General features: G+C 45.6%; 1 protein-coding gene across 1 annotated transcript in view; it reads left to right on the plus strand.

Moving 5' to 3' along the window:
* LOC125756442 (uncharacterized) overlaps positions 1-19,654 on the plus strand; it is a gene marked incomplete in the record, with an annotated part of 397,333 nt that overhangs the window by 40,200 nt on the left and 337,479 nt on the right. Inside the window, 3 exon segments of the mRNA XM_049411241.1 lie at positions 3,341-3,388; positions 3,914-3,961; positions 16,810-16,851. Coding sequence (XP_049267198.1) covers positions 3,350-3,388; positions 3,914-3,961; positions 16,810-16,851 — 129 coding nt within the window.

Below are 19,654 nucleotides of genomic sequence, written 5' to 3' on the forward strand. Positions count from 1 at the left end.
TGGTGGAACTGCCGGCAATCGCGTCATATACTTCGGACTAATACATCATTTGTCGAGAGAAGAGGGAGCGATTTTCAGCTGAATTTGAGAATTTTTTGTAAATTCCAGGCCGCTCGCTTCGCTATATTATTTGGCTCGCGTGTTCTCAGCAGCCTCGACTACCGATTGGCCGCGCTTCTTGACCCTGCTCAAAAGGTGTTGCAGGGCCCCTTTAAGGACACAGAAGTGGACACAAGACTATAGTGAAACCATTATGTCAAGTGGTTATTTTATACACGCATATCTATTTTCGATGCGCATCATCACTCCCATCACTTCTTTTTTTCCCTGTGCAGAGTAGCAGGCTAGAGCGCATTAGCTCTGGCCGACCTCTCTGCCTTCAAATAAAATTATCTCTCTCTCGCTCTTGTAGCTTTATTTATAGAGAAGCACGGTGGCTGTGGAGCCGCGGTACATTTCTTGGAGTATGTTTATATCTGTTTCAAAGACCCTAGTTCTTAAGTTCAGAGACCCTAGTTTCTTAAGCTGCGCTGAAAATGCGAAATCGCAGGTGGTTGGCTGAAACTAGCCTTCCTCCGTACCCTCTGCACCAGCTCATTGTTGTGTTTCGGTTTCGGTTCAGTATTGCACTGTACAAATGCCATGGGGCGCCGCTCTGGCATTCCTGTTTTACCCAGGCGACGTGTAAATAAAAGAGTGTGTGGAGGGTACTCGTTGAGTGCGGACGTTTCTTCTGCTTCGGCGCGAAGCGCCAAACCGCGTGTTCGGGCTGGCTGGCGTCCCCGCTGGTCGCGTTGGTCCCCGCCGGTCTTCGCCTGCTGCTGCGCCGGGTCTACGAGCCCGCAACACAGCACTCCCGTGCTATGTTTCCCGACGTATTGCCAGATGGCGTCCATATCTCACGCAGCGTCTCTTCTATCGTCTTTAGACGACATTTGCAGCGAAGCACACAGATACGCGGGCAATTTTTTTATTTGGTTCGGTGGATGTTTTTGCACCAATTATTTTTCGTGATGTTTATAAGCCGCGGAATACAATAAGCGAGTGCTTGTTGCTAGCACACTTTTTTTATCCTTCTGTGTACCCTGTTTGCGTGGTATCTAGCAGAGTACAATGCTAAAATCGTCGACTGCTCTTTTTGCATTGTATCAGCATTGTTTGCAAGTCTCTCAATGTTCATCAAACTAGTGAGATATAATGATTGAGGTGGTAATTGCTATTTGCATATAAGAATCCCTTAAAAAGATTTCTGAAGTATTATGAGGACAGTTCATGTTTTATCACTGAAATGTAGTACAACATCACTTAACTGTTCCCATAGGCAGCATAAGAAGCTCTCCAGCTTTTGACAAAGATACACGTAAGATGGTTTCGTTCAAAATGCTAAAGTGCTCGTTGTAGACGCTTCATTATTATACAAGGCAAAACCTCATTTGGTGCAATAGGTGCGCACATTGATTTTTTTGCAAAGCAGCGTCATATTAAAGTGGAAAGCACAATTCTTGTACTTGCATTTACACTGCTGTCTGTCGACTGTTAATTTTTTCTCGATGTAGCAGAGGTTACTTGTTTTTTGTTTTTTTTTACCGAGCGCAACAATCAAAGCTACACTTATCCTGTGTTGAAATGTTTGCTCGAATGGTTCATTGCATTTTAACGAGTTGGATATATTCGTAAGTACTGTTAGAATGAATAAAGGTGACACATGTTAAATTTTTGCTTAAACGTACAATGGTTTTCATGTTGACTAGGCGAAATGACGAAAGCAATTTTTTTATCGTTGGATATGCGGAAACGAAGAAAAATATGTTTACTTAATTGTTTTGAAACTGAGCTGAAGGTTCGATAATTGAGCCTGATTCAGATTACGTCATTAGTTGTTAGCCCGCAGGCAATACAAAATGCATCTGTAAGCAGTCGCCAAAACCAGAGCAAATGCTATAGCATTCCATCTGTCGTTTGACATAAATTCGCAAATTTTCTGTGCTCTGTTGGGCTAGAATGAGAAAAATACTTGTTGCGAAGTGGCACATAGAAAGGTTAACATGAATGTGGGAGGGATACTCACTGCCACCATAGCAGATGGGTACTTTATTTCACCCGCAATTCCAAAATTGCAGGCGTGGCCCCTCCAGGTGGCTAGTTTTTTATACTTTCACACCCACTTTTGTTTCATTTCACCTTAAAATTTTATATATCTAGGTTGTAGCCTGAGATGGGAGAGTAAAGCCTAGTGCAGAAGAGGAAGGAAAGGTGTGGAGAGCAGATAAGAAGTGGATAGGAGGAGGATAAGAAACAAATAATGCGAAATAAAATTTCTTGCCGAGGTGGGATAGAAACTTCGGTACCCACGGTCTCAAGGCGGGCATCATAACCACTCGGCTATCCAGGCACGGGAGCAGAACAAGCATTTCTGGGAATCATGTGATTGCGTTCCTATGGGGGGAAAGACGAGAAAATGGTAGAGGAAACGAAGGTACAAAACAGAGAGAGAAAGATAGATATAGAAAGAAAGAGAAAGTAAATAAACATAGCATAGCATTGCCACATGTAGTATAGTAGAGGAAGGGGGTTAGAAAGGGAACTGATGGAGAGGAGGAGCGAAAGAAGGATGAGACAGGGTAAAGTATATAATATTCATGTATACTACAATATGAAAAAGGGTGCGAAAGTCAGTGTGATGACGAAAGAAATAAGGAGGGCGAGGCCATCAGCTCCGCAATGTCTAGTTTTTGGACCACTAGTGCGTAGCTGCCTAATTTTTTTACAGCGATCAGGCTTGTCTTTGTGGAGCACGCTGTGGTGAGCGTGCTTTGATGTACTGAGGCTTACCATTAAATAAACAATAATAATACAAATGGGCATCACGTGCTCCTTTTCGGCAATTCGAGCAGAACACGCGATAAAAATAAAAAACGCGTAATGGCAGTAGACAAAAAGATATAAATACCACATCGCATGTGTTGTGGTATACCACATCGCAGATAGTTGATGCAGCACGGACTCCACCATTGAGTAGAGAGGGCCACTTCGTTCAGGCAGGCTCATCGACGGTTTGGAAAATTCTCTTTATAGTGCAACAGTACAAAATAAGGGGCGTAATAAAGCGTCCAGCAGCAACAAAAAGGTTTGTATTCTATGCGTTTAAACGGCGGACCGTTGTCGGCGATGTAATGTGCAGCTACACATAAGCCGATCAAAAAGAGTGTCTCGTAGGATATTAGGAGAGACCATTTTTTACTGCAACTATGCAAATACAACTGTAAAAATAAACATGCACTTCTGATTATTTGTGCGTGTGCATTTCTCATCCTTGTTTGTCGGGCATTTCTCTTTTCAGTCTCCGCCCATGTTAGGGCCCCCACAAAACATTCCTGGTCAAAACGTGGTACGTCTTTCATCCTAAGGCGAACTATGTTAGCTTAGATATGCGACGATCTTACCACAGAATGTCTACCTCGTAAACAGTGCAAAGGAGAGTTTCAACATGACCGGAGGCTTTTACACTGGCACGAAGAACGTATGACTCATTGTGTCTGTTCAACTACGCATAGCTACCATCATTCAAAAGCAGCAAGCAGGTCTCAGCAACACCACAAGTGACTTTGCAGCAAAATCATGATTTAATGTCACCTATAACATTTTTTGCAACCAAGGTCTCTTAGTGAACCTAGTGCTACCGTCCTCATTCTCGTTGTATACGCAGTAGTAGGAGTCGCGCAGGTCATGTGACGAGAGAGATGACTTAACAAAAAATAACTATAGCGGTGTAACGATGATGATGCTCGAAAAAAATATGATGATGACGATTGTTTTATTGAAATATGTAAAACAAAATGACGACGTAAAGGACTTGCGGTAGAAAGTACTCAGAAAGCAGTACTCATATTTATTATTTATTTCCTCTTTACAGGCTGGGTTCTTCTCAGACTACCATAGTGTGAATCGGAGCACAAGCCCGGCAAGTGTTTTATTTTTATGCTTACATAAAATAATACACGACCTCTTTCGGGTATAAGTTGGAAAAGGGACACAACACAACAAACAGTGTGCAAGCACAATCCTATCACAATTTAGAATCTCTAGTATGTGGCGAATAACATTGCATGCCACCATAAACGGCAATAAATCAGAACCAAACAACTACGCACTTGAAATAAGCGCAGTTTCTATTCACTGTTTTCTATTGTGGCGAGAACGATTTCTCTAATTTTAGAAAAGATGCACAATGCAATGTCTCATGCAATATCAGTTTTCCTTTATGGTGTTCTCAACAATTTCCTCGGTCAACGGTGCACCATTTTTGGATAACAGGGTCACGGTATAGAAAAAATCACAGCATATCCACGGAGTGAATGATGATGAGTGGGCGGAGCTGCGAAGGTACATCGGTAAACCGTGAATCTTCCGTGAATTCTGCCCAGTACATCATCACCGACGTGAGATCAGGCGCGTTTATACTAAAGGTTCGATGAGAGTTATGACGACTTGCAGCTCACTTTAATTTTACATGTACGCTGTAAATTTCCATTGTTTAAAAAACCATTGCTTTAGAAAACATCTGGCGTCTTTCGTTAAGCAGCTGGCGTCTTTTATTTTGCTTTGGAAACATCTGGCGTTCTTTCGTTTTGCTTTTTGAAAACATCTGGCGTCTTTCGTTGGTTTATATCATCAGTCAACGGCGTTTTGAACAAAACTTTTATTGTTTAATCACGCACAGGAGAAATCTCACCAGGCACTACCTTGAAGGTAAACAATGGCTGCTAATGGGAATGAGAGACAGAAGAAGTCGGCTTTTAGCTAACACTCACACTTCTACTTCTACTAACGTTTCCTACTGGAACATGCCAATGGCTGCTCATGGGGAATGAGAGACAGAAGAATTCGGCTTTTAGTTAACGCGCACGCTGCGAATTTTTTATTGTTCAACAACGCACAGGAAAAATCTCCCACCGGCACCACTTTGGAGGTCAAGATCTGGTACTAGCGTTACGACTGGTTACGCACTACGACTTCAAGGAACGAACGTGTGCCGCTTTAAGGAGCTTCGCCCCTAAAAACTTTATCGCTACACAGTCCTCACCACACCTGGAATATGGCCGTGTGTGCGACATTGACTACGTCACGCTGGACTACTTGGTTCACCACGTAGGAAAATAAAAGTATAATTGTATGTCGATGTGCCAGTTATACAGAGTAAAGAAAATGACAGTTATATATGCACGAAGACATCCGTTTTATGTTCAAGTCCAAGTAATTTATATGAATTTTGAGGCCAAAGAACGATCACTTATCTCAACAGCGGAGTTGCACAGTATGTGAACTTCAGAGCAAAAAATTTCAGCTTTCCATAATTGAAAATAATAGTTTACAAGCCAGTATTTTTTTGTTCCTTATCCTTTAACGTTTCTCTATCCGAAATCACCTTAGGCTTCAGTCGTTTCTGTGATTTCAACAATACCATCAATGCAAATGTCAGTAAAAATTATTCACTTAGCAAGCTAACAAATCCTGTTTCAAATGTCAATAGAGTGATATATTACATTACGTCATACAGTATTAGAAATCTGGGCTAGTTTGTAAGAATGCATAGTATAGGAGGCAGCGCAAAAATACAGACACAAGCCAGGAACATGTACAGCGCTCGTCTAGTGTATATGTTCCTGGTTTGGGTCTGTATTTTGGCGCTAGCTGCTCCACTATACGTCATACACATGAGTTGCCCCTTTAACTTTATACCAATTCAAAGAAATTTTGTGTAGTAGGCAACGAATATATATATATTTAGCAAGAAAAACGTAAGAAGTTCAGGAATCTGACGCAAATTATATTTCAAGGGTCGAGTTCGACAACCGCTTTGTTATATTTACTGATATTCTGAGAAAGTATTTCACGTGATGCTTAAACGATTGTAATATTCACATGCTTACACAGGGTGTTCAGAGCTAAGCTTTATGGCTTTGTTAAAATTAAGCACAGGGAAGAACGTGCAAACCGCATTTTCAGGTAAGTTATGCATTCTGGCGGACACAAAGTGAGACAATAATTGTCGCTGTAAGCCGCCCAATTAACTAAGATTGAACAAATCATTTTTAATGAGTGCAGCAAGCGGGCATGTTTGTATGGAAAAATTGGAGGCGAGCGCGTTTCTACACTGTTCCACTTGGAATAATTGTTCTAGCATGTCTGTGCCCCGAGATATTCCGCTGCAAAGTTTAATTGCGGTTTGCATGATTACGCATGCAAGACAATGAGCACTGGCGCAAAGCTTCTCCCCGATGTGCCGCGGCAGTTGCATGCGGTGTTTATCTGACAATGGGTCGAAGGCATAGGTGAAGGTGATAACGGTTACCCTTTTGCTACCGGCTGGCGATAGCGAGCCATGACTGCAGGTCACTTTAGGTAGGAGCTTTGCGCCAGTGCTCACTGTCTTGCATGCGTAATCATCCAAACCGCAATTAAAATTTGCAGCGGGATATCTCGGGGCACAGACATGCTAGAACAATTCTAAAAAGTGGACCAGCGTAGAAACGCGCATGCCTCCTACTTTTCAATACAAACATGCCCGCTTGCATGCACTCATTAAATAGTTAATCATTAAATCTTAGTTAATTGGGCGGCTAACAGCAATAATTATTGTATCGCTTTCTGTCCCCCTGGATACATAACTTATCTGCAAATATGGTTTTCACGTTCTTCCCGGTGCTTAAATTTAATAAAACCATAAAGCTTACCTTTGAACTCCCGGTATATGGATACGGCAATAAACATTAAGAGACGTAGATTTGGAACAAACAATCTTATTCACTCATTCATACGCAGCACGTCCTTACGATCAAGCACTGGCAGCTGCAGTCAACTAAGTAAGATGAATACCCCATCGCATTCCTGAGGCCAGCAAAATAAAATGAGAGAGAGACACAACCGCGACAGGAAAGATGGCATAAATATTAAAGCGATAGTTTTGAAACTTCATTTCACAGAGCAAGAATACACAAAGAGGGCCACTAATAAGAGTAAATGTCAGGCTTTTACGTCCCAAAACCACGATATGGTTATGAGGGACGCCGTAGCGGAGGTGTCAGGAAATTTTCAGCATCTGCTGTTCTTTAACGTGCAATTAAATCAACGTACACGAAATTGAACATTTCGCCTCCGTCGAAATGCGGCCTTCACAGCCCGCATTTAATCGCACGATCTTCGGGTCAGCATTGGAGCACCATACCACTACATCACCGTGGCTGGGTAAAAGGGCCCCTAACTAAGCGTTTAGCGCCAATACAAAACGCTTAGATTCCTTCCATTTAAACAACAATCTGTTTCCGGTCTTCCATTGTGCAGCTATAGATGAAACCTGCCCATGGAATGTGTTTCATAGAATATTTTAAACTAGAGAATTGGTAATGGTGCCCGTCGCAATGATCAGGTGGTTATGTTTTTTGACTGCTGACTCGAAGGTCTCGGGTGGAATATCGGCCGTGGTGGCCGCATTTGGATGCACGCGAAATGCTAGGGGCCGATGTGTTTAGATTAGGTGCATGTTAAAGAACCCCAAGCGGCCAAATTTCAGGCGTATCTCATGATCACACCATGGTTTTAAGGAGGAAAGCCCCAATAATAAACCAATAATTATATTACTCGCAGTTCCTTTATAGACATTGCCATTAAATATATACTATCGTTCGATTATTTGCATGCCTGTACTTTTTCTTGAATATAGCGCTATACTATTTTTATCCTAGGCCCACCTCAAGCCCTCGAGTGGCCATTGCCTGTTCAAGACTGGCCAATGTTTTTATCGTTATGCGAGCTTTGTGATCTGCGATGTTCAACGTTGGTACTACATAGCGTCTACCTGGTATGCAGTAGAAACCGAAGTTACAACACGAGAAGAGACAAAGATCATGCAAATACTGAAAGACCGCAGCACAGTCGTGGTCTCGACGCCTTTTATTCACCAGAGCCGCCTGACCAACGCTCAGAACGAAGATGACGCTCACAGTGATGATGATTACATACAGGTGAAGAGAATGAAGGAAGCATGTTGTGAATATTGTGCTCACACTAATTTCCCCCTCGCGCGGAAGCGGCCAACCTGGCCGCTGTTTATGACGGTTGTGTACGTCGTAGGAATGGTTTTAAGCGGGAAACGTGGACAACCTCTGTGCCGCGGCAACGGCTGTCGGAAGGCATGACAACGGGAGTTACCCGATAGTTCACGGGAGAAGTTTGCTTGACGATAGCAGACAACGGCGAGACACTCCTGCTCAGTGATCGTGTAGTTTTTCTCGGCAGATGTCAGGGTCCGACTTGCGTATGCGATCACACGTTCTCCCGAACTTTCGTGTCGTTGCAAGAGAACAGCGCCGACACCATGACCGCTGGCATCAGTATGAAGGAGAGTGGGCGCGGTGTCATCGAAATGACAAAGCACTGGCTCAGACGTGAGGGCACGTTTCAACGTGTCAAAAGCCATTTGGCACTCCTCCGACCATACGTATGAAGTTCCCGAGGAAAGGAGTTGGTGAAGCGGCGTGGCAATGGTGGCGAAGTCGCGTATGAAGCGCCGGAAGTAAGAGGCGAGGCCAAGAAAGCTGCGGAGCTCTTTGGAACGGTGAGGCGTGGGGAAGCGAAGAACAGCGGCAATCTTGTCGGGGTCAGGCCGAATTCCGTCTTTGCTGACGAGATGTCCTAGTACTTTAATGGTTTTGCTTGCAAAGTGGCACTTTTTGGTATTCAGCTGGAGACCAGCAGCTGCGAAACACGTCAGAACTTCGTCTAAGCGCTGCAAGTGTTGTTCGAATGTTGAAGAAAATATGACCACGTCGTCAAGGTAACATAAGCATGTCTTCCACTTAAGGCCCCGCAGTACAGTGTCCATCATTCGTTCAAAGGTTGCTGGCGCATTACAGAGCCCAAAAGGCATGACGTTAAATTCGTAAAGCCCGTCAGGTGTGGCAAAGGCAGTTTTCTCCTTATCATCCTCGTGCATGGGAATTTGCCAGTAACCGCAGCGCAGGTCAAGGCTTGAAAAATATTCCGCTCCTTGCAACGAATCTAAGGCATCATCAATGCGAGGCAAGGGATATACGTCTTTTCTGGTTATTTTGTTCAAGGCACGGTAATCAACGCAGAATCGCACCGAGCCGTCTTTCTTGCGCACGAGAACGACAGGTGAGGACCAAGGGCTTGCGGAGGGGCGGATGATATTTTGCTTGAGCATATCGGTAACGTGCTTGTCGATGATCTCGCGTTCGCTAGTAGATACACGGTATGGTCGGCGGCGGACAATTGAAGTTCCATCAGTGTGTATGCGATGAGCTGTCACCGAAGTCTGTCCTAGAATAGGGGAATGTATGTCGAAGGAAGATTTATGCTTCGACAACAGCGCTAGTAGCTCATCTGCTTGCGGCGGAGTTAGATCCGTGCTGATTGCATTGGCGAGAGCTGTATCAGGACTAGTATCTGTAAGTGAGCGTGGTTGCGCCGCATCAGTATTCGTAGCCACCACAGAGAGAGGTTGCGTGTCCACGCCGCAAACAACAGAGCCTTTAGGAAGAAGAATCGGCTCATTCGTGACGTTGAGTACAGCGAGACAGGCGGTGCCGTTGGTGAAGCGAAGAAGACTCGACGCTATTGCAATTCCCTTGGAGAGACAACGGGCTGATGGAGCGACTAGAACATCACCGTGGTCAATGATATCTGAAGCAACCGTGAGTACTTGTTCGTGGCCAGGTGGCACCACGGAATCTTGGACGGTTCGTAAACGGTGGCGTGACCAAGATTCCTCGTCGGTATCATCAGTCTCTCGCATGTGTACGAGGCGTTGTCGACAAGAGATGAAGGCGGAAGCACCAGAAAGAAAGTCCCATCCTAAAATTAGCATATAAGCACAGGAAGTCAATACGGCGAATTGAATATGGTGCCGGATCCCATCAATAAAAACACGAACGGTGCACTGTGCTGACGGCCGTATCGTAAAGTCGTTTGTGCTACGTAAGGAAGTGCCAGTATAAGGTGTAGTAACCTTACGTAGACGACGACACAAATCCGCATGAATAACAGAAATAGCAGCTCCCGTGTCCACCAATGCTTGAATAGGCACCCCTTCAGCATACACTAATAACAAATTGGCCGGGCCCTCTGGAGGTTTTGGTGTTTGTCCGAGCGATGCAGCTTTCCCTCCAAAAACTGCACCACCTAGTTTTCCGAGCGGTATTCAGAGGCATGGGTGACCGGCTGTAGAGGCGATGTTGAGCGGCGCAGAGGAGAAGGGGAGCGGCGGCGTCCTGGACGGTAGGTTCGAGGTGCGTCGGGAGGAGAGGACGGGGAGAAGGAACGTGTTGGAGCGCGGCGCTCGTACTGGTTAGGAGAGGACGTCGAATCCCTTTCGTAAACATCGTAGCCGCGGCGTTCGTCCTGCTGGCGCTTGCGACAAAACCGTGAGATGTGGCCTCGAATGCCACAATAATAACATATTGGGCGAGATGAGCGCCAGGGGGTGTAAAATGCAGGAGCAGGAGGAGCAGGTGGGACAGGTGAACGTGGTGCAAATGCTGCTAAGTTGGTCTGAGCAGGCACAGGATGCACGCGCTGAACCAAAGCAGGTTGCATGGCCGCGATTTGCGCATACGTCGCGGGCGGAGTTGGTGGCGTCGGAGTGTCAGGCGTGATAGCGCAAGCCATTGAGGACAGCTCCTCTTTGATGATGTCGCGCAGGCTAGTAGCCGAGGAGTGAGGCTGAGGGGCGGGCGGACAGGACAGTCCTTGCGCTTGAAGCTCTTCGCGAATCAGAGTGCGAATCAGCGTACGCAAATCCGCATCCGAAGAAGGGCGGCTGTCACAGGCGTCTCGGTGCAAACGGATGGCTTGTAGTTCGTCAAGATGCTGGCAAGTCGTGATGACATCCTCGACGGTGCTGGGGTTTTTGACGGCCAGAGCGTTGAACGCGACGTGGCCTATCCCTTTGAGGATGTGTCGAACACGATCAGCCTCCGTCATAGCCGAGTCCACGCGGCGGCAAAGGGCAAGGACGTCTTCGATGTACGAAGTGTACGTCTCCCCTGGGTGTTGTACGCGGCCGTCGAGCTTTCTCTTCGAGACTTCAGAATGAATGTTGGGTGTCCCAAAAATTCTCCGGATTTGCTGAGCGAAGGTAGGCCAATCAGCGAAGATGTCCTCGTGGTTAAAAAACCACGTTTTCGCTACGTCGGACAGATAGAATGCGACGTGGCGAAGTTTTTGAGGATTGTCCCAGTTGTTATACACACTTGTCATGTCGTACTCCTTCAGCCATACTTCGACATCGTCGCGTGGGAGACCGGAGAAGATAGGTGGGTCCCGCTGCCGGGCGGTGACGGTATATGCTGGGGCGGGTGGCTGGGCGGGGATGCCGGATGGACCAGGCAGCGTGTCTTGGGCCATGACAGCGGATAGGCGGAGCAAGCGGCGACCCGAACGAAGCTCCAGGGGAACTCGATGCCGTAGAGGACTTGGGGATCGAAAGCAGCCTCCACCACTTTGAAAGACCGCAGCACAGTCGTGGTCTCGACGCCTTTTATTCACCAGAGCCGCCTGACCAACGCTCAGAACGAAGATGACGCTCACAGTGATGATGATTACATACAGGTGAAGAGAATGAAGGAAGCATGCTGTGAATATTGTGCTCACAATACTACTATGTTATTTATCATATATTGGCAATTACGCGTAGGCTATAACATTGTACAGCAGGAATAAAGTAGCACCAAAAAACACCACATAATGGCGGCAAAATCTTGATTTGAATTCTAATGTAAAAAATGTTAACCAGCTTCACACTAGTGGCGCCAAGCCTGAAGGCAGTGCAGAGCTGGGCGACCTTGCTTGTTTCTCTCAAATTGTTCTTTTTTTCGTCCTCTCTTTTTTTGTCTCTCCCCTCTGATTTCTCTTTCTTTCCTGTGTCTGTTTATTTCTATCTATTTCTTTCTCCTTCTTGCTCGTTCTACCTTTCTTTCTCTTTCTGACTTTCTTTCTATTATTCTCTTCCTCATTCTTTCTATGCTATGGTTTACTCTCCCCTCTCCTTTCCCTTCACCCTGAATTCATTGTTTCACCCACTTGCTATATTACACTATACAAGGCTATGCTCATCACAAATAAACATTCGGCATCTGGGAACAGAAATTTCAGGAAAATAGAAAACTCCAAGCAAGATACGTTTCAAATACCCGAATTTTCGACGCCTCACCGGCTTCTTCAGAGGTGAGAAGGTGCGATGTCCAGCGCTTATATACGAACTCTTGTCGTGCGTCCGTGGTTCACCGAAACCTGTCATAACCCTTGGTTGTAGAGGGAGGGTGGTGTCCCCCTTTGCACGGTTGATGTTTCCCGCTGTTGGTTGCATGCGCCAAAATTGCAGGAGGAGTCGCAGGCGAAGATTGCTTTCTTTTTCCAAGACCACCGCACCTTAGAAGAGAAAATTGAGCGAGTTGGTATTGATTCATACTTAGGGCTGTGCAGCGCTCACAAAAAGGGGACAAGGAACAGAAGAAGTACACAGGACAAGCGCTGACTCTCAACTGAATTTTTATTCCGGAAAACACAAAAATTAAACATGAAGAAAAATCGAGTCACGTGGCTTGTGCTCCAGGCGAAAAACTAAACGAACATTCATGGCTGTTGCCCCGTAACATAGCATGCGCACGACCACTTTTAAGTCACATTTTCGCACGTGCTGACCAAGAACTCGTATTCGCTATCACAAAGCTTTATCGATGGCTGGCTAACGCATCTTTCGTAGGTTCTTCTAATGTGGAAGGCCTCAATAATTTCTCGGGCAAGCTGCTTCTTGTGCTTGGAAAGAACCATGGTGTCAGTAAAGTGCGGGGTACACCCGCACTCCCGACAATGATCTGCTAAATGAGAATGCGTGTCTTGTGTCAATGAACGCTTGTGTTCTCCCAAACGAACATTCAGACACCTTCCACTCTGCCCTATGTAGGATCTACCGCACTACAACGGGATCAGATACACGATTCCCACCTCGCAGTCAACAAACTTGGACGTGTGTTTAGTACCACATTCGCTGTTGGTTTCTTTCGACCCACTCGGCTGCGCGCACTTGTTCACGCGGGCACACATGCCAGACAACTTATTTGGGGAGGAAAAGACGACGTCCACACCGTAGCGCTTAGCGACGTTTTTTAGGCCATGTGACAACTTGTGTGCGTAGGGTAAAACAGCGCACCTTTTTCGCTTACGGCTGCTTTCAGTTTTTGCAGTCTCTTGCTGCGCTGACTTCTTAGCCCTCATCAATTTTTCGCACGCCTTTGCGATTGCGACGTCCGGGAATCCTGCTCTCCTTAATCTAGCCACTTGTTCGTCGAAACTATGGCGGAGGCCGTGTACGCATGTTCTTTCTAGGGCAGAGCGGATGCACGAAAGTGCTATCCCCTGTTTGATAAGCTTGGAATGGCTGGAACTGAAATGTCCTTCTTCTGCGCTTTTCTTTCGCTTCAATTATTGCAACATGCTCTCTCCTACGGAGACCAGCACGCTGTCCGGGTAACCACTTCCTTGTAGGCGCTGCACTTGCAGGTTCAAACTTTCACTGCATCTGTGTGCGCAGGATTTTTTTATTGCTTGAAGCATGCATGCGTTAGCGATCGTCCTCTTCACTAGTTTCGTGTGTGCAGAGTCAAGCGAAGAATGCCTTTTTCGCCTCTCGTTCTGTACATGAAGCACATATGGCTCTCTTCTTGCCTTATGTTCAGGTCTAAGTATTTCCGGGTACAACCTACATGTAGGGTCTAAGTATTGTAGGTTCTGTCAGAAGTAACAGTTCTGTCAGAAGAACTGTTAGATATAATAAAAGAATTTTCCTCTTTAACAGTGTATAAAAGAAAATCTGCAAATATCGTTAAATATGTTGCACATCGTTGTGTTGTCAGTGCCAGTGACTGTAGGCGGAATAATATGCTGTATTTTTGCTTATGACAGTTCCGACACCTATGGTATTTATTGTACTAATGTTAATCATGTTGTTTCTGTTACTCGATGATGTGTTTACTGTCTACATAGCTGTTTTTTTATTATGTTGCTTCGCCGAGCACTGATTGTACAGGGGTGAGGGACTGAGTCAGGCGCATGCTCGCGCCTTCAGCCCTCACCCCTTTGGTTTTCTGTAAGAAAACTATCAAACGTGTGAATAGAAAAATGTATAACAACGTTGACGTGGGAGTGCGAGGGTGCGGGGGGCGAAGAACTTTACTGATACCCCGATGAAATGGATCATGCGCTTATGGGCTTCCTTGGCAACCAATACAGGTGCATTTGCGGGGAACCCACTACGCTATAAATCATTGTCATTTTTGAGAAGTAAGGGAGCAGGCACTATGCCATTTTTCGTCATTCTACGGAGAGCCGTGGTACCTGCTAAACGCATATAAGGCCTTATGCGCTTTGTTGACGCTGTGTCTGATGACACAGCGTCAACAAGTTTGTGCATTTTAGCTTCGCACGCATTTCCACTGTTACATTAAAGTGCCGCTGAGGTAAGTGAGTGTGCAAGAATTGCCAGAGTTGCGTTTCTAGCGTGACGGTATCAAGCGGCGGCTGTTTTCTGGTCTACCCGCTGGAAGGGCTCATTTACTTCTCGGCAACTGCGCGCCGATGTAACACAGATACTGTCGCTGTTCACACCGACACTTCTAGACTTGTAAACATCACAATGGAGCAGCACATCGCGGATGTAAACCTGATAAGTACGTGCGTAAAATATAAATATTCACGGCTGCTGCGCTCCACAAATCTTGCGGCGGTTACGCCGCATGAAAAAAAAAGCGTGCTGAAAAGCTTAATGATCGGCGTTGGCTTCTTTGAACTGTAAACATATTTTTCTACACATTGAACAGCAAAAGATTAGAGGTGACAGTGATTTCACATAATGTCACGTGCACTTCCATCATGCCACCGTCATCCAGCTTGTTCACCAAGCCATCCACCGAAACACGTTTTGCTCGCCACCATCAGCCAGCATTTTCCACTTAACACCAACAAAAGCTGGCCACCACCACCACCATCTGCCACCATTTTTCCACTATGCGTCTACCTGGTATGCAGTGGAAACCGGAGTCACAACACGAGAGCAGACAAAGACCATGCAACTACTAATATGTTATTATCTGGACAATAACGCGTAGGCATGCACGATTGTACAGCACGAATAAAGTAGCACGAAAGATCACGACATATATAATTGCGGCACAAAACTTGATTCTAAATCTTCTGTAAAAAAATAAACCAGCTCCGGACTAGTGGCGCAAAGCCTGAAGGAAGGGCGGAGCTGGGCGGCCTAATTTGTTTCTATTTATTTTTTCTTTCTACCTTTCTATTTCTTCCCTCTGTTCTTTCTGTCTCTTTTTTGTCTCTATTCCTATCTAGTATTTTTCTTCTTCTCGCTCTTTCTATCTTTCATTCTCTTTCTTACCTTTCGATCACTTTCTCTCTATTTCTCCCCTGCTTCCTCTTTCTTTCTATTTTTTCTCTCTGTCTCCATCTCTCTATTTCTTTCGTTATATTTCTGTCTTTCTTTTCCCTCCTCTTCACCATCAATTCCCTTTTTCACCCATTTGCTACAATACTACACTAAACAAAGCTATGATAACCACAATTAACTATTTGTAATAAACAAATCTGCCTACTCGGGCAGCTGAAACTTCAGGAAGGAGAAAAGTCGAAGCAAGGTTCACTTAAAATACCCGAATTTTCGAAGTCTCACCGTCTTCTTCAGGGGTGAGTAGGGCCCGAGATGCCAAGCGCTTATATACGAATGCTTGTCCTGCATCCGTGGTTCCCCGCGACCTGTCGTCAGCTTTGGCTGTAGAGGGAGGGTGTTGTCCTCGCAGTACGGTTGATGTTACCCGCTGTCGGTCGTATGAGCCAAAATTGCAGGAGTTGTCGCCGGCTCGCAAAGCTCTGTCTCGCAATGTTCAAACTGCTCACAATTATCTGCCACTGCGCTCGGTTCACTGTTCAATTGATGCAGACCGTTCCTGTGCTTCATAATTCTTTCCACAAAGGTATTAGTCTCCCCAATGTACTAGGCGGGGAGACGGCGCATATAATCTTGTAAGCGATGCCCAGCGCTTTTCCTGTAGGTGCTCGGTCTTTCGACCGAGTGGTGAAACTGGCGATGGCAGTCGACGGCTTGTGGACGACGTCGACCACTGAATTTCTTACTCTTCGGGCTATTGTCTCGATTTTCGCCCGTGGTGTATGGAATCGACAAAGATGGCGCGACGTGGATGTCCTGTTTCCCCCGTCTTCGCTCCTGTGGAGGGCTATGTCCGCAGAGCCGAAAATTACGTACGAATATTTTTTTCCGCAGACAGAAACTGGTGCTCCTCGAGGAAGCCTGCATGCTTCCGAAACACGCGAGCGAAGAAATTAACTCAGCATGCGTCTTGACTTCACGTTGGTGTTTGACAGTGACTTTGGCAATACTCTATTTCAGCATCTGCAAAAGGAACTTCCTTATGGGTCTACACTTGACAAGACACCTAATGCCAAACAAAACAGCTTATAAGATACGAAATAGGAGTAATGCAATGCTGTATAATTATTTGAAATAGAATTTCTCTAAATTCTTAAAAAAATGAACAAAGGACAAAGCAAACAGATAGGACCCAGCTTTCTGTCATGTCTATTTTATTTCCTTTGGCGTTTGTTCTTTTTCTACCGCTACTTAATAAGTGTTCTAATAAAATGAATGACAAGTCGTGATTATTTACATGCGTGTGTTCTTGATTATTGCGGATATTTTTTCAGCCTCGACGCTCCCCAAGTCCTGAAGACGATGACCCAAATTGGGCAAGTGTTTTATCTTACTGCAAGTACTGTGATCTGTGATATTGGTATTATGTGCTTCATAATGCCACGCGCGCATGGTTATGTTATTTTAATGTTATACGGCTTCACCCACAATAACCTATTGTCGCCACTCGTCGGACGCCACGCCACAATGTTTGAAATCTTTGCGGTGTTACAGATTATTTTGTTAAGATTTGTTAAGATTACGCGCATGACACGTGTAACTGCGTTCAATCTAGAGCTAACGCGAGCACCAGCGATAACAATGGAAGGTTCGATAAGACGTGTATAAAAGGCGAGTCGTTTCACAGACGACCACATTATCAACGATCGAGGTCCTTGCTCGCCGTTATCATTCCCCATCGAGTGCTGCTTGTACTTTAAGGATTTCTCAATGTGGGGATAAGTACGCCCAATTAAGAAATTCGCGCCATTCGCCGTCACAGTCCTTATGGCAGTCGTGTTACCCGGTACAAAATTAAAGCCAAACTCACAACAGAATAGGAGGCAAAGACAATGCCATTGTAGTGAAGAGGAGGAAGAAGCCATGCTCGGTCGGCTGTTGCTGTGCGCGTGATGTGCGTTCCTGTTGGACCGGCGCTACTTCGACTGCACAAGTCGTCAGTACTTTGTTAATAAACCGCCATACGACATCTGGTGGAGGTTGCTGCAATCCCTGACCTCAACCTGGAACTTCGCAACCGAACGTTGCCCGCTGCTTCAACCGCTGCGATGACCGACATTGACACCAGTCAGCACGACACCGCCGCGGCTTCCAGCCCCAGCGGCGCCATTCAGCGGTACCATGAACCTCATATTTTTAGCGGAACCGGTGAGGCTGACGTGGAAGATTGGCTTTCCACCTATGAGCGCGTCAGTGAGACCAACAACTGGGATGACCCGGCCAAACTCCGTGTCGTCATCTTCTATCTTTCTGACGTCGCCAACCTCTGGTTTCACAACCACGAGCGCGAGCTCCGTACCTGGTCTGAATTCAAGACAGCGATCGTAGACGTCTTCGGCCGCCCGACTTTACGAAAGCTGCGCGCTGAACAACGTCTACGCCAGCGTGCTCAACAGCCCGGTGAGATGTATACGAGCTACATCGAGGATGTCGTAAATATTTCCTCCCGCGACAATGCCTCCATGAGCGAGGAGGAGAAAGTTAAACATATCATCAAAGGCATCAAGGACGAGGCATTTCAGATGCTTCTTGCGCGGAACCCTGCTTCTGTCGCGGACGTCGTTACTCTTTGCCAGATTTTCGATGAGCTGCGTCGACAAAGGGTCCTTGCACGAAGCGCTGTTGAAGCTGCTGAACCACTCTCGAGCCTCAGTGTATGGATGATTATGTTGACGGTTACCTATATGTACCACCACACAACATAAAGTGAACGGCACCAAAGAACACCACAGAAGACGTTGCAGTAAAATACTAAATCAAATCAACGTCGAGAGGTTTTATAACGTATGAACATAACACAAGACAACACATAATACGTTACTCTAAACTGACATATTTGTTAGCGTCACACCCGTAGGTTTTTGAAAATCCGATAATGCACCATGCGCAGAAAGCCACATGAGAAGTGATCTACAGAGCACGCTCTACGAACAAATTCAAATCAAAACAATATTTCTTGCAGTACAAGTCCAGTGAAGCACCCACGTCGCACCGTTGATCAATTAGTCACTAAATATGCTTCCAATAACACTAGGGTTGAGCTATCATGCATCATTCGCGTATCAGCAGTCTTTTGACAAAGGCTGCTGTATATCATGTGAATTCAATGCAAGTGTATTCTTGTATATTCCAAGGTAATGAAACGTAGTATCGCGATGGAAAGAAATGTGAACAGTGCGGCATCTACGCGCTCTCCTGTTTCGCCTTTCTTTTGAAGGGATTGTTGCCTGAATGATAATAAAAACCCATTACAGTCATGCTTGATACAGGTAAGAACCGTTTAGGCATATTTTTATTGCCGCCATGGTCAAAGCGCTGTGAACACAGGCCGCTGTGCTGTTCGTGTGTCTTTTTTGACATCACCCCTATATATTCTGGTATAGATCATGCATGCCCCTTCATTTATGTGTGTTATACTCCTGGCGCGCCAGTTATGACATGTAACAACTTATTGAAAATGTCCCGAGTGCACTAAAACTGCTTCATGTGACCACGGTTCATATGACGTGCATAGCCTGATTTTTATGTTACAACCTGTCATTTATACCCATGATGCACGCATGTGCATGATGGAGAAATTTTGGTATATATCAAGGTAATGAAACGGCCATGAGAGCGCAAAGTCGTAGGTGGCTACATACAGAGAAAGATACGCCCAAACTAGCTGAAATTCGATAAGAAATCATTCGCATTGAAACCATGGCATGCATGTCATATACGTCATGATTTACACGAGATGGTCTCAGTGATCTATTGTTAACTTGATATATACCCTAAATGGTATGACAAGCTATTTATTTAGTTATTTGCACGTATACCTCAAAGGCTGCCTTCGAGAGGGCGTTACATGGGAGTGGGGGCAAGCACGATACAGTTCATATAACAATAATTCCATGGCTTTACTGATGTTATCTGTGTTGCAATGATAGCTGACAGTTGTGGGAAGATGGTTCCAGTCCCTGACTGCCTGCGCGAAAAATGAGTGATGGTGTGTTGTGCTACAAGAAGGAGGTGGGTAGACGGCATTGTGGTGACTTATGCGTGCTGGCGTACAATGGCCTGGTTGAATGAGAGAGTTATAATGCAAGGTATAATGCAATTTGTCATACCGGCGTAGTC

The sequence above is a fragment of the Rhipicephalus sanguineus genome, chromosome 11, assembly GCF_013339695.2.
Source record: "Rhipicephalus sanguineus isolate Rsan-2018 chromosome 11, BIME_Rsan_1.4, whole genome shotgun sequence".
NCBI lineage: Eukaryota > Metazoa > Arthropoda > Arachnida > Ixodida > Ixodidae > Rhipicephalus > Rhipicephalus sanguineus.